We start from the raw sequence: 15762 nt of genomic DNA, 5'->3' as shown, positions 1-15762 counted from the left end.
CAGGCCTGGAAAGGCCAGGTGGAGGGGTGTCCCCGTTGGCAGAAGGAAGACAGGAGAGAGCAGTGTTTGCTGGCAGGGATGAAAGCTGAGTGCAGCCTGGGGTAGATCAGTGGGAGTGTAGCTGGTGTTGATTGAGGCAAGTACTTAATATCTTGAACTCGGTAGTTACCTTCATCTGGAAATATTTGTGTCCAGTTTTAGACCACTCTGGCCCCCAGCAATCAAGATACTGATGAAGTGAGTCAAGCAGAGGGCACTTGTCCTGTGAGGAGAGGCTGAGGGAACAGGTTGTGTTCAGCCTGGAGAAGGGAAGGCTCTGAGAGGACCTAGTAACAGCTACTTGCAGTCTTCATCAGCAAAACTGACCCTTTCTTTTAGTTTTCAGTCCCACTTGAGCTTAGTTTGGTGCTACCATTTAAAGACACTTTTTGTTTGCCAGGTATTTTTAATAGCTATCTTGGAAAAATTTGGCTTGCACTTAATACAATTAGAAGCTAGGTAAATCTGAAAGAAAACTTGCTGTTTGTACAAATAAGACAGAAAATCAAATAAGTAAAATAGTTTTTTAAACAAACAAATGCCCATCCCATGACAAATGCTTTTAATAAATAAGCTCATTAATTTAAAAAAAAAAAAACTGCAGCAGCTGAAAGGTTCCTGCAACTACAAACACTGTGCCCTGTACAACTAAAACAGTAAAGTATTAGGCTGCATTAATTTTCAACAAGCTTAGCCAAAATACTTTTTGAAATTCAAGACTCATGCTACAGCACTTCGGGTAACACTTCAAAAATGGAGAAATTCTGTGATGTGCAGGGTCTTGTCTCTCCTCTTGCAGACTGTCGCTGGATATAATATTCCACCCGGCCATCAGGTCTGTGTATCGCCCACTGTTAACCACAGACTCAGGGACTCCTGGAATGATGCTCTAGACTTCAAACCTGATCGTTATCTCCAAGATAACCCGGCAGCTGGAGAGAAATTTGCATACATTCCGTTTGGCGCTGGTGAGTAAGAAAATGCAGCACCTTCTTGAGTGATTGTGCACTGAAGTGACTCATACTGATTGTCTTGTACAGCACCTCCCCACGCTCTAGTGTCCGAGGAGATATTTTTCTTTCTATTCCTGCCTGAAAGTTTTCTTATTGTGGAAGTGCTGCTAAAAGGATGAAGTTGATAGTTTTGCATTAGTAATAGCTGTACATATCACTCAGAGTCGTTATCAAAACAAATCTTTAGGTCAGTATGTGCGATATTTGAACTCAAGTCTTTTCAGGGTGAGGTAAAAACCTGGTAATACAAAGTCAGTTTAAGGCAGGGCAAAAATCTGTATGGAGTCACAACTGCCCAAACAGTTTGCAAGTGTCACAGCACAGTTAGAGTTGACAATCTCTTCTCAGTGTGGCAAACACTTCTTTGGTGATGAGTAAATCAACGCTTCCTGGTGAGGACAGAACAGCACAATCTCATTCAAATTTCTCGGTCTGTTTTATGAAGTGACAGCTTACAAAAACAAGACTTTGATGGAGTTTCACACTGGTGTATGTGCAGCATCAGAGCCTCACGTTGTTTAGAAAGAAGCAATTACTGTCGCATAAAACTTCTGAAGTTAGATGGTTGTCAGAGGTGATTTAATAACTAAGTATTCTCACTGCTTTTTATGGCTTTCCTTGTAGGCCGTCATCGCTGCATTGGAGAAAACTTTGCGTACGTTCAGATTAAGACTATTTGGTCTACCTTGCTTCGTTCCTATGAGTTTGATCTCGTCAATGACTACTTTCCGACTGTAAATTATACAACAATGATACACACACCTAATAACCCCATTATCAGGTATAAGAGGAGGTCACTGTAAATTCTGGAGCTAAAACCTTATTTAAGGTGTGTAAACTAACAGACTTTTGAATAAAAATGTGACAAAACGCGTGGCAAGTGGAAACTTGCCTCTACTCTTAGGAAAGCAACAATAATCTACCAAATGCAGAGTTTTTGCATCTGTTTGCCCACACTATTTAATTCTGCTGTGTATAACTGCTTGTTCTACAAATTTCTCATTGCTTTTTTAGAAGAAAACCTATCTTTTCTATTGGTTGTAACACTTTTAAGGTGCATGCCAGCTCTAAGGTGAAGAAATGAGTCATTTGTACAGACTGAACTCTTGCTTTTGAAAAATACTTGAAGATTACTTCTCCTCAGCTGCCAGGGGGTAGGACTGTGTACCTCGGTATCCAATGACAGTAAATCCACCAGGGAACAAGCACCAAGGGCGAATAGTGTACCTTGATATTTGTGATTCTGTTCCAAACAAACTACGTATGGTCTGGGCTGATTCTTGGAAATGCCCACATACTTACTTAAAAAAATGTTACTGTGCAGCTGAGTAGTAGGCAGACTACAAAATGTTCACAGGGCAGTCTTTTCAGAGAATAAATGATGTAAATGTCTGAGGTGCAGCAGCTGTAAAACACTGAGGTTCAGAACGCAACAAATAACTTTCTAAAACCTTCTGAAAGTAGTGATCTGTGGAAGCTTGATGCAACTGTGAAAGTAGCAATGTGATGATATGAATAACATTAATTTTGTAAGTAACATGTTTGTGGATAAAACACATTAAGTGAAAGAGCTGAATGTTGTCCCGCTTTGTACTGTCTCAGGTGGGATTGTTCAAGGGTATTTGCTTCATGAGTGGTGGTGATAAATGGTAATGTGCCCTGGCTCACAGGGGCTTTGAATTAAATGTATAAACAAACCTCTTGTGGAACTTTCCTGTGCTCAACTCTGCCAATTCTGAAAAGCTTTTTAAAATAACTTTGTCATAAACCTTTTCTGTCATCTGAGTATGAAGTTGGCCATGCAAAGAGCTTGCTGTCCCCCTTCACCAATACTCGCTGTAGCAAGGGCTTTGCCTCATCTTTCCTGTTCTAAACTCACATGTAACTGTTACAAAACCTTACATTTGCATCAGTCACAGCAGCTGCAGGAGTGCAACAACTTCCCTTCCAGCCCTATCAGATGTGACCAGGGTCATCAGAAACCAGCCTTGTACCTGTCCTCTCTTCTCATTAGTAGCAGTGTTTTCAGGAGTGCAACAACTTCCCTTCCAGCCCTATCAGATGTGACCAGGGTCATCAGAAACCAGCCTTGTACCTGTCCTCTCTTCTCATTAGTAGCAGTGTTTTGGAAGGGAAGCCATAAAAAGCAAAGCTGCTCTCACGAGCAGGAGGAGTGACCTTTTTAGTGCGAGTAAGGGAGTGGTTCTTGAACACAGTTAAAAGCATGAGGTCATCTTTATTTCAGTACTTTTGACAAAATACCCATAAAATTCAAAACTACCATTACAAAAATAGGTCTCTACAAGTGATATTCTGTCTGCACTGCCAGTAGCAAATATTGAGTCATGTAACTTCAGTAGCCTTGCCAGAAAAAGTGCAAGTAAACTTCACCGAATGTAGCTTAATTTCATTAATACACAAGTTTCATCTTCGCACCCTTTTGATAAATACACACTTCATAAGTTAATCATTAAATTAGCATTCCACAAATATACATGTAATTCAGTGGTGGAGGTTTTTTTGTGTTGTTTTTTTTCTTTTCCCCACGAACACAAAGTGCCTATATACACATAAATCCCAGTCTGCGTGGGTGTGCCAGGATGGAACTGTATACAGTCGCTGTACCGTGTTCATATTGGTCCCACAATATACACATTATACAAAAGCACAGAAAGAGCACAGATTTACAGAAGGCAACCCAATTAGCATCACTGCCCGTGATGGAGATGTTGAAAAGGTGTTATTATCTTCTCATACCCACGTTCAACTGAGTGTATGAAGTCGAACCTGTAAGATGGAGAAAGATTTTCATCAAGATTACTTGGAATAAGTACACGAGGATTCACCAGTGATGTGTTACCTATCCAAACAAACATGAAAGATTTTACATGGGAAATCTATGATCAAAACTTCTAAACGGATGGAATTTATGCTGAAGTAAAACTTTAACACAGTAACTGGTGCAGATCAAACTTGATAAAATATGTCCCATTGATCTGACAGTTTTCTTTATGTATTCCTTTTACAGCACAAAAATTACCATCATCTACGGGACAAAAAAGGCTGTAACTTCTGTAATCAAAGTGGTAGGAGAACAAATTTCCCTTGTACACTCACTCCTCAGTCTTCTGGGTACATTTTTCTCCATCTAGCTTAAAATTTCAGTAAGATCCTTGCTGCACGTTTATTAGAGATCAGGGAAAGTTAAAGCATTACCAGTAAACTCAAAATCTGTCATCAAAGCACACTTGTATGTTGCCCTTCAAAGAATTTTGCAATTTTCTTTTTAATGAGCTTTTTCCTACAGCTCGGGATAGCCACTTGTTTAAGGCTGAAAATGCTTAAAATCAGAGATGTTGGCTATGCCTCTCATAAAACCAGCACGTGCTTTCTAACTTGGAACCGTCATGGCTCGTGCTACCCAGGAGTCACGGAGAGGACTGCCTGGGCCCTCACCTGACTGCACACTGCCAAGTCGCCTTTGTAGTGCCTCCAGCCGATTGATGTAATCTGTCAAAGCTCTTTCAGGATCATAGTTTTGCAGTTGAGAACAGGCAAAAGAGACTGGGTTTAAATCAGCATGCATACCGTGGAACCTAGGGGCAGGAGGACACAGATGTCTTAAAAAGGTGACATTTCAAGTGAGAAAAAGTAACATCAGACACAGCAAAATACTGTAAGTAGGGATACCGTACTGACTGCACGTCCCTTAACTTGCTCACGTGGTAGCTAGCACATCACACCCACACGTTTATCCTCCCTGCCATTTATTGCTCAAGCCATCGTCCTGCCTCCGCTACGGAAACTACTTTTCCCTGTTGCCTTTTGTTTCTACAGCACCTTATTTGTTGCTGCATTTCTCCGGGACAAAGACTGACCAGCAAATTCCTACTGAGACTGCCGCAGAAGCTCTAGATTCAAGTTTGCTTCTCATTTAAGAAGCTTGGGTGAACAAGGACACAGCCATCTTCACAGGATTCTGTGTCTCTTCATTGTAAGTCAAAACTCACTAAAACAGATTAAACATTTTTCCCCTGTGAACTGTTATGGTTGCCCCAAATGAAGATTAGAAACATTGAGGGAGTGTATTTACAACAAAAAACCAAAAAGCCTAGAATCTGATCCTCAGTAAAGACCTGAGCTCACAACTCCATATAAATTCACCAAAGGCTGATGGTGCTCATAAAAATGGTGCCTTTAATGAAAAATACCTGGTTTCACTGACATCGGATTCACTGACACCTCTAGTATTGCAGAGTAGTACAGCCATCCAAAAGGGTTTAAACAAGAACAAGCAGTAGGACTACCAAGCAGCTTCCACCCATGCTCTGGCCACGGCAATTCCTCCCAGCCCACAGGAACCAGATGACCCTTCCCAACCCTAGCAAGCAGCCTCGCTTTTCCCTGGCCCTGCTTTTCCCTTCCTCTGGCGCAGGGCATCTGCAGCAGCTCCTGTCCATACCACACTCACTGACAAGCAGAAAGGTGGACAGGTTTCCTTGGTCACAAAGCCTGGACTCTACAGCTGTTCTGCTTATGTGGAAAGTTTACAGGAGACTCCATGTCTGACCTGGATCTATAGGAATGCCTTTGTTCTCCGTAAAGATCCATGCCTCCGGAGAATGAATCAGGCCGTAATTCATTACCTAGAAATATAAAAAGCAGCATTTTAAAAACTAAAAAAGTAACACCTTTTGCACTTCACTGGGGATCTCAAATGCAAATTTTCTGTCTGCATATCGCAAAAATGGCGCTGAACAAATGCAGACCACTTTCAGACAGCTTCAGAGAAAACCTGAGGTGAAATCCTGGCCTCACTGACGTTAACAAGAAAACTCTCAAACTGAGCAGGACAGGGTTTCAGTGCTGACCTGGATAGCCAGGAAGTAATACAGATGCTTCTTATTCTCCTTAGACTCCCTACCAAGGAGCAAACATAAATCCGGACCTCCCAAACGTTAAGCTACAGTAGAAGAATAACAGGCTTTCGTTCTGAGGAAAAGGCCAGGGAGGCGTGGTCAGTAGGCTCTGCTGCCACTGTGGGGTCCCGTGGTTGCTGCAGTTCCTCTGTCCGTCCCTGTCATCAGCGTCCCCTCTCAGAACTAGGGTGCAGATCTCTTATGAGAAACCCAAGGACGCAGCTAAAACTGTTTCTACAAACATGCTCACAGGCAAAGTTGCCATATTGTTTTAAATCCCACCCACAACAGAGCGAAACAAGATCAAAGAGAAAGCAAATAAATTAGTGTCTGTGCTGAGCAAGGAAATTCTCAGAAACCTAAGAAATAGGTTAATCCAAGAAATTACAGCAAAATGTGAGGCAGACAGCGCCCCATTCATTCCACATGAGGAAAATGCAAATTAAAAACCACCTCCATTAATTAAAGCAGCACTGTGACTTGTGAATCTCATTTTTTTCAGCTGCTACTGGACTATGATTTACCTGTGTTCTGGCTGTTGATACTTAGTACACCAGAACCTGTAACTCTGTGCCATCGACGAACCAGGAACTTCATTCTGCATTTCACAAAAAACAAAACAAAAAACCAGCCAAAACTTCAGGATAAATGAAATAGTCTGCTGAAAATAATATGCTTGTTGTATTCTAGAAGACATAAGAATTTCTTTTACTCCAAGCAAGATTGGGATGGCAATGGATGGGCATCTAAAACCTCAGGATCAAGTAGAATACACCCTTATACACATCCCTAAGAAAAACACCTTTTGTCCAAATCTGCTTTCAGCTCCATCTCTGCAATTCCAGCAAGTCCAAGTGGGCAGTGAATGGCTCAAGCACCTAAGCAACAGTGCATCAGCATTTAAAAATCATACTAAGCAACACTTTCTGTCCTGTCGCATCCCAAGAACTGGAACCACAGAGCCTATGAGTAAAAGCCTCACTTAAAACAGGTATATGAATAGTTCCCTGGATTTAGGCTACACACAAGGCTCAGATCAACAGCAAGCACAAGTGCTTCGGGGTTCAAACCTTTGTGAAGAAGGTTTGCTAGGAACGTGGCAGTACTATAGTAACACCCTTCTCCCGTTCTTCCTCATCTACTACTCATCCACAGTCTAAAGCCTTGTGAATTCAAAGGAGTTCCCTAGATGGATAAAATTAGTTCATAAATCTGTATTATACTTATGTGTAAGTATTTAACCATTAAAGGAAATTCAGGTGCAGAAAATACCATTGTAAATAGGTGCATACCCCAGAACTGCTCATTATTTTTCCTAGCATTATGACTTTTTCCAATACCCTGCATCTTTGATTATAAAATACAGAGCCCTTTTCAACTACAATCTGATTGATTATTCCTATTACAGGTTTTACCGACGTTCTGCTCAACTTGTCATCCTACACAGTATCTACTATATTCATGACTACAAAAATTGTGTCATTTAAAATGGATGGAACATGACAAGTTCTAGATTACACTAGAGAGCTAGAAAAGAATATATTGAACTGCAGCCTTATCTGTTTGAAATCTAACGTCCTCCTTCAAGTTTACCTTGAAATTGCGATGGACACTCTGACTGCAGAGCGAAATCTTGTAAAACCCTTTGAATGATGGGTGATGATTTCGAGGTCTGTGTAGGAAGGTTGTCCACCCATTCGTGCAATGAGGGCCAGTGTGGCTTCTTCACACTCCTGGAATCCGCCTAGTAACAGCAGCAAATATTTTTTCTGATATATGAGAGCTTTCCGAAAGCTCTCTGCTCGTAGGTATTTGCCATAAATTCTCTACAACAAGAAAAAAAAAACAAAAAACAGAAACCCCATAAGCTCCAAGAATGATTACAATTCTGACATCATTACTCCTCTAGCATTTCTGTGATTATTCATTTCTCACTATCATGGAAAAGATTGCACTACTGCTCACACTTGATGAATGTAGCTTCGTAATTTGAGAATCACATGAGCAGCAAGAAATAGAGCACCCACAGAAGGACAACGTAGGTGCTTACATACCGTTCTTAGGGAGTAAAACTAAGAGTCAGGTACCTGAGGATGAACATTTTAAAACTGAATTAAGCAGAGTGAACACAATGAAAAATAGACCCAAATAAACATGAAAAAGCAACTCTAGTTAGAATGCGGGCAACAAAGTCTTCCTACCCGTAAAACAGCATTTTCAGAATCTGATCCCAGTTGTCTGAGGAAAGCTTCACTCCTGAGCTCTGCTCTCAGCTTGGAGAGCTCTGCATCAGCTTGTTTCAAAGATTTCTGCAGTGACAGCTTTTCTCTGTTCCAAATTTCCTTCTCAGAGGCAACAAGAGTATCAATATTAACTCCAACATCCGATGAGTGTCTAGAAGACTGAAGACGAAAGAAATAGATTGGAAAAGATTGAGCTGTGTCATTCTAGTCCTTGGTTTGGTGGAGAGCTCATAAAATTAATGAAAGAAAAACTACCCACTGATAGGATACAAGGGTGGCCTCAAATCCAAACACCTCAGAAGCAGAGAGTTTAGGAGCTTGATCAATGTCCTAGAAAAATACAGCTTCTCCAAAAAATATCCCCCTCACTGGATCATACCAGCTCCATGATCTTGAAGCTATGTGGATCTCATCACAGTGAGGAGATACAGATCAAAGAGAGAAGCACATGGAATTAAAAAGAAAAGAGCAGGTACCAAAAAGAAGCTGGGTAAAATCACAAAGTTTATGGTAAACAGAGTGAGTTGAGATATATTGACCACAGCACAAGAATAACTCACACCCATTTACTCTGCAGAGGAAAGCCAAGAAAGACAAGACAGCTTGATGATTCCACTAAGGTGACTAGGACAAAGAACGATGCTTTATGTCTCATTTTATCAGCACCACTAAGGACATACGTAGTCTCCAGAAGGATGTCTGTGCTGGTATCTTCTCAGTTCTTCCTCCAGTTTCATAACGGCATTTCTCAAATTATTCTTTTCTTCACTCAGTTTGCTGACAAAGCCCGTCAGCTCCGCGTTTTGTCTCAGCAGCCTCTCAGTCAGTGAGCTAGATGGAGTCCCTGGTGGCAGCATGAGCTTCAGCTAGAAGGAAGAAGGAAAACCAAACACAACTTGTATTAGATCCACGTTAGCAACTTCAAAACAATTGGCTTACAGTGAAAAACTTTTGTAGATAATGCCAATAACTGTGTAACAACTTATATAAACGTAAGTGCACATGTAAACTATAGATTAGTGTGACCTTCTCCTCTGTGCTTACCCTGCATATCACAGCAGAATACTTTCACACAAGCTCAATCATACCAACTATAACAATCTGCAAAACTTTTCTATTATGTTTAGATTTACCTAACTTAGAGGAAAACAAAATCCTCAGAGCTCTTTTTGAAGTCATTTTCCAAGCTCAGTTAAAATAAAATATTGCTGAATTCTTTGTAACAGATTACTTTTTTTTTTTTTTTTTTTTTTTTTAAACAGAGGTGCACTGAATCTTCTAGTGCCTCTCCTTTGGTAAATAGAGGACAGTTTAGTAAATGTTTTATCAACACAATATAGTAAATATTAAAACTTGATTTTAGCATGGGGAAGTACTAAGCACAGTTTCCTCAGTTACAGAAATATTGCTAAAAGGAAAATATCTTTTGTTAAAGAAAAAGCCATGAGATTCAAAAATTTATAATCAAACTGGAAAAGTTTTAATTTGAAAGATGATTAAAACTGAAAAAAAAAAAGGGGGTTTTTACACTTCATCAGTTCCAAATCAGAACACTCACTGAGCAGACCTGTAAAGTACAGACCTATAAAGTGCCTCTATAAAGTACAGACCTGGGTAAGTACAGACTTAACAACTCCTGTCTTATTTCCGCACACAGCTCACCATCCAAACTCTCCCACCGAAGTTACAAGATTGCACTCTCACCTCTTCCAGACATGACAATCCGGGCAGTTTTTGCAGCTCTAAAATAACTTCTTCAATAGCATTTTGTATTGCAATGAAATCTTGATCATCTGCTGTTTCAAACTGCAACCTGAAACAGAAGTGACAGGTTCAACAGCGGGTACAGTCTGACACCACGAGCCAGCCTGACAGGACTTTCCATCGATCCATACGCAGTAGGGACTTCAGTCACTTCACAGCATGGTTACTGGAGACATGGCACCATTTTCAGGACTGCTCAGTGACTCTAGATCAAAGTGGTTTGATTTTGCAGAGAATTTGCATAGAACAGCTTTCATCAATTTTGAGAAAAGGATGCTCTATATGAAGAATATTTTTTAAATGGGGTTCTGCTTCTCACAAAGTTTTTGAGGTTGTGTGAACAAAACCTTAGGGTATTTTCGAAATCTAATGCAATCCGCTTTGCCCAAATGTTTCAGAATGAATGTTCAATATTAAATCACCATCAGCAAAATAAAAAAGACCTTCCAAGGAACTAGTACCTTGCTATTTTTTAATTTTTTCTTAAGGAAATAGTAACCTGAGAAGAAATAATCAAGATCAGTTTCACTTGACCATAAAATATTAATTTTTTCTGGAGGAAGCAAGAGAGATGATCAATAGTGATAATCCCGATATTCATCCCCTTATACAGTGAATTATTTAATTATTAAATAGTTTAAAAACTATCTACCTACCCTATACCCAAGTAAACCTTATCACTTTTCAGAGAAAAAAAAAGACAACGCTGGAACTTACAAAGGGCCATATTAAACATGTAAGATTCAGAGCAGGACACAGTACTCTGTGATGCCGTCTTACATCAGTGTATCTCAGGTAGTGGCATATACTATAAAACCGGAACAACCTCAGAATCAGTTAGGCCTGCAGTCTCTGAATTATCATTAAAACTCCACGCATTAGCTTGCTGGTTGCTATTAGCAAACCCAAGTAGATGAAGACTGGTCTAACCTGCTAGCAGCTTTCTGAGCCAACTGCTTCAGCTTTGGAGACACGTTTTGCAGCTTTTGTCTGATGTTTTCCAGAATTTCAGTAGCAGTAGAGAGATCTCCTGCTCGTGTCAGCACAGGGTAGGTTGATTGATTTGTCTCACCTCTTTCCATTTTTTGCTGGAGAACCCAATTTCTTGTTCTGTCATTGGGCGTATCCCAGGTAGTCTATAAATAAATATTTTATATATATATGTATACACACAGAATGCATGTTGTCCAGTGCTTTAAAATGGAAACATTTGATTCTGAAACACACACAGAAGTTGAAGAACAAACAATTCTGACACAGAAAGTTTAGTGTGACTACACTACTGTTGTACTGTACCACAAAACTATTATTTGTGAATGGCATAGTCTGATGCCTCTCTTGACTAAGATCTAGCAATCAGCGCAGCTACCGAGTGAAATCCATTCAACAAACTCGGCTGGCAGGAAGACACTAATCCTTCTTGTTTCTTCTGCCAGCAGCTCCTTTGTCAATCGTGCATGGAATTTGGGCAACTGTGCCCAAGTGTTTTAGTGACCAATTCCTTGTCAGAGAAACAGGACTGGAAAAGCCCACTGTGGTCATGGAGGTCAGGTCACAGTCACAGGCACTGATACTGCCACAAGTGGAGCAATGCACTGAACACGTGCTCCTCATCCTCACCGACACCCTCCTGACACTGGCCATGGGAGAACTGCTAGATCTCCCAAAGAAACTTGACTCTATGGCTGTGCACAGTTTGGCACCAGAGAAAAAAAAAGCGGAGTGCTGCAAATGTCACAGAAAGCAGCACAAAAATCATTATTTAAACCTCCAGGCAGATCTTGGCAAAGCAGATGATACTGTCTGCTGCTGGAGTGGAATAAGCCCCAACAGCCACTGCCCACCTGATCCAAGGGAAGACTCTTTGCTGATCGCATTGCTGGCAGCTACCTCCGAGGAGAAGAGCAAGGCACACAAAATGAGCGTGGCAGGAAGGGTGATGCTATCACAGTTATCAATAAACACAACATGATGCCTTTAGCTGTGGGTAGTTTCCAATGCTTCAGAAGATTAAAAGCAGTAGCCACATTAGATGAGAAAAATTTCTTCCCTGGCTCCACAGAGAGAGAGCTGCCAAAAAGCATGGAATGATGGCAAAAACACGGTCAGCAGAGAGGCAAGTCTCCTGTCAGCCATCTCTGGGACTACCTACAAATCACACCCTCAGCAACACGTATTTCTTACAGGGAAGTTTCTAATGAGTTTTAAAAGTAATTTAAAAATAATGTTAAAACTTTCCAAACCTTTTATGAGAGAGGAAAATTTATAGGCAACAGTGGTTCCAACTTCTGTTCATCTAAAAATTAGGCTAAAATCTTAAATAACTTTTTTACCTTGATTTCTTCCTTCTGTTTGCCAACATATACATATTCATGCATATGCTTGTTTGATTACTTACTCATTTAATTACTGAACTTGGTTAAGTGTTTCAAACACCACTTGTGATTTACGAACTAAAGATTGAAAGCACTGACGTGGACCATTCCTGAGTAGGAATAGCTCATTCCTGCAACTGAGTGCAGGGAATATTCTTCTATACCAAGGCACAAAGTATGTTTATACATTCAGATGCATCTCTCCTGCTCACGCTTCTCCTTCCACCTCTACAGCTTCCTTCTCAGAGAATGTGTTTTAATTTGAGTTAGCAAACCAGGAGTGCTTTCCCTTTCCCTGATGCTCGTATTTTGTAATCTGCAGGCTATTCTACACATTGAGTAAAGGCACAGTGACACACAATGCTAAGTGAACAAAAGAACTAAACCCAAAGTGCACACTTCAGTATTACACATTCTCTCGGTCCTACTATACCTCATTTGGATTGTGGCTTTGTGTCCTTCCAGCTTCCTTTCTTCCTTCACTCTCCTGCTCTTTTTTCTGTAGTTCCTGGATTATTTCCTGCAACTTCTTTGTTTCGTTCCCTAATTTATGAACTTCTTGCTTCTTTTCTCCAAGTTGCCATTGTAGGTCTTCTACTTTGGACTCCAGTTCATGGAGTTTCTTCTGTGCTATTATGTTAGCATCTTGTTCTGCTTGTAATGCTTTCCTCTGGATCTGCCTTTCTTTTTCCATTTGCTGTCTCACTTGCACAGATTCCAGTTTATACTTCTCCATCTCACTTACTAACTCCACTATACGGTCATGCTTTTCATCCATTTGTTTCTGTAGCTCTTTAAGTAATTCCTCAGATGGATTAGGTGTTCCAGCTTGCCCCTTATCTTCAGCACTTTGAAGCTGCGCACATAGTTCTTTTTCCCTTTCTAGGGCACTGCTTATTTCAAGAGCGCGAACCTTCTCTGATTCAAGAAGCACCTGCAACTCAGAATTACGGCCTCGTTCACGTGACAGCTGGGCAGCACTGAGTGCTTCTTGGGATTCAATTTTCTGTTGCAGATCAGTTGACAGCTGTTTCTCCTGCTCCAGAAGTTTAGTTAACTGTAAGTTCTTTTGTTTTTGATCTTCAAGTGAAAATTTTAAATCCTTCCATAGTAAAACAGAAGAAAAGAACTGATTAAAGCCATTTGTGTATACTTGCCATTACCTTCTGCAAACTGCAAATACGCTACCTCTACACATGTGGCTTTTAACAGGATTTGCAATTCACGATGCTGCCATTACACGTGATATTAAAATATATTACACGTGTCTTAATTCTAAGACCGGATCGCCTAATTAAAAAGTATATGTCACAAATATTCTTTTAAGAGATACAAACAGCTGTAGTTCTGAAGTGCAAGGTAACTAGCTGCTTTTACTTTCTAAAACTGTGAAGGTGATTTTGCAAGTTAAGAGTGCAAGAATCTATGCTGTTAAGTGATGCTTTTTTGCCTTAATACTTGTTCTAGGATACCTGCTCGCTCTCCCTCACTAGATCAGATACTGCAGAGGTACCAAGGAAGCTACTAATGCATTTTCTCCTAAACTCAACTCCCTAGTTTGGCTTCCGTAAGGTGAAACTGCTGACTTTTAAAATGGAGATAAACAATGTATCTCATTAAATAATACTCTTAAATACTATCTTCTAGGAGTTAGATTGGTGGGGGCTAAGTGTAGCCATTGTAGCAGTGTCCTATCCCCTTAATATCTGAGGGGCTACTACACAAAGTAGAATCTATTCATCTTGGCCTTAAAAAGTGCAGTTGTAAAATTCCAATTTATTTAAATGGAATTTACATCAGCTTTTTTCTTGCTTTGCTACACAGCTTCTATACATCTTTCTTCGGCTGTAGACAATATGATACTCTATTGAAGACAGACAAGGAGCACACACTGGACAAAAATATAAGCTGAGATGCAGTGTTAACCAAGAGAGTATGTGCATGTTCTGTGATGTTCCAGGCCATTTGGGATTATCAGTACCTCAAGCTCTTCTCTTCCTCTCTCCTCATTGCGTTCCATTTTAGCTTTTTCCTTTTCCAAAGCCCACTGGAGCTCTCTTGATTTTTTCTGTTCGCTGGCCATCGTATCCTTGAGAACATCTAGCTCAGCTGCTTTTTCTTTAACTTCAGTCCTAAAAGAAAAATGGGCAACCTTTAGATTAGACAATGGCTCTAATCCTATCATGGTAACATCAGTAACTTGCTGTTTATTCCATCCTGAGCACTGAAAACACTGCTCATATAGTAAACAGTGAAAAACCTACTTAGAAAAACAAGCCTAACTCAAGGATAAAAAGAGTTGCATAGCTCAAAAATGACAGAAAGCGTGTCCATCCTGCTAACTTTGCATCTGCCATTGTTTAGTAAATGGTGGCTTAGAGGCAGCTAGTGTTCAATTTAATCCAGTCACTGGCCAAAACCGGAAAGAATGCAGGGGAAATGCATCTCGCTGCCATGTGTCTCAATGGAAAAAATCTATCTTAGGAAAAAAAAGAAAAAACTATGCCCCAAATTTTCTTTTTTTCTTTTTTCCCAAATAGTTTTTCCATCAATTTACAAAAGAATCTTGCTTTTTATGGTCTGTAAAGCAATCTATGAAGTAATACTGATTTAAACTCTGTCTTAATTTGTTACCTCTGAGCTGAGCATTAAGATACTGTATGTGGACATATCCATCTGGAAAAGGCAAAAATAACAATGGTTTTCTTGAGTGCCAAATATTTGGCCTGTTACCTCTGCTGTTGACCATGCCAAGGCAACACTTTGAAGTTGTAGAGTATCTTATGGATGTACTTGCAAAGTCATCTTAACTCTGCAATCTTTTTCCCATGTTCAGTTTTAGAAGCAGAAAAACTTTAATATGGTGTATTTATTGGCTTGTATAGAGTAGTCTAATGTGTCAAAATTTAAAAAGAATCTTGATATTAACACACCATTAAAAGAAAATACAAATCAGATTTTCTTAACCCATAGCATTACATTTTTTGTCAAACGGAACAGGTCTATTTTTTTGTCAGATATGTTTTACAGAAAAACTGAGAAGCATTTACATTACATGAGATCAACTTGTGATTTCAGACAACACGGAAAAGATCATCTTTATTGTGAACACAAAAAGTTTGTCACCGAAAGCCACACCTGATGGTTTCTAGATCCTTGAAGTGCCTGTGCTGTACTTTAAGGGTTGCTTCAAGCTCTAGTTTGGCTTGTGCAAGTTCGTTCTTTAACTCAGCACCCATCATTCTCTCTGAGTTTAGCTGTTCCTGGAGCTCAGCTGCTCTGTCCTTCATACTCTGGAGCTCCACTTGCATCTCCAGTATCTGTGACTGCTTCTGCTGCATATTATACTCCAGCATTTCTAATGAGAGTACAATGAACACGGAAATTACTTAGTAAAGAAACAACACTG

At 40.1% G+C, this 15762-nt stretch overlaps 2 protein-coding genes across 2 annotated transcripts in view; one reads left to right on the top strand and one right to left on the bottom strand.

The window, feature by feature from the left end:
* Positions 1-2023, top strand: part of LOC104488971 (lanosterol 14-alpha demethylase) — a gene marked incomplete at its 5' end in the record, with an annotated part of 4047 nt that extends 2024 nt beyond the window's left edge. Inside the window, 2 exons of the mRNA XM_010131078.1 lie at positions 839-1007; positions 1677-2023. Coding sequence (XP_010129380.1) covers positions 839-1007; positions 1677-1855 — 348 coding nt within the window. The remainder of the gene's footprint in view (positions 1-838; positions 1008-1676) is intronic.
* A 1245-nt stretch (positions 2024-3268) lies between these two features.
* Positions 3269-15762, bottom strand: part of AKAP9 (A kinase (PRKA) anchor protein 9) — a 117267-nt gene continuing 104773 nt past the window's right edge. The window contains exons 40-51 of the mRNA XM_010131077.1: positions 15492-15711; positions 14335-14485; positions 12787-13455; positions 10909-11114; positions 9919-10027; positions 8895-9080; positions 8173-8373; positions 7565-7797; positions 6496-6569; positions 5587-5698; positions 4509-4648; positions 3269-3839 (exon numbers count right to left, since the gene is read on the bottom strand). Of these exons, the coding sequence (XP_010129379.1) occupies positions 3796-3839; positions 4509-4648; positions 5587-5698; positions 6496-6569; positions 7565-7797; positions 8173-8373; positions 8895-9080; positions 9919-10027; positions 10909-11114; positions 12787-13455; positions 14335-14485; positions 15492-15711 (2345 nt within the window). The 3' untranslated portion in view covers positions 3269-3795. The remainder of the gene's footprint in view (positions 3840-4508; positions 4649-5586; positions 5699-6495; positions 6570-7564; positions 7798-8172; positions 8374-8894; positions 9081-9918; positions 10028-10908; positions 11115-12786; positions 13456-14334; positions 14486-15491; positions 15712-15762) is intronic.

The sequence above is a fragment of the Buceros rhinoceros genome, unplaced genomic scaffold (genome assembly GCF_000710305.1).
Source record: "Buceros rhinoceros silvestris isolate BGI_N320 unplaced genomic scaffold, ASM71030v1 scaffold8232, whole genome shotgun sequence".
Classification (NCBI taxonomy): Eukaryota; Metazoa; Chordata; class Aves; order Bucerotiformes; family Bucerotidae; genus Buceros; species Buceros rhinoceros.
The sequence above is the reverse complement of the archived record's forward strand: the minus strand, read 5'-3'. Positions and strand labels throughout refer to the sequence as shown.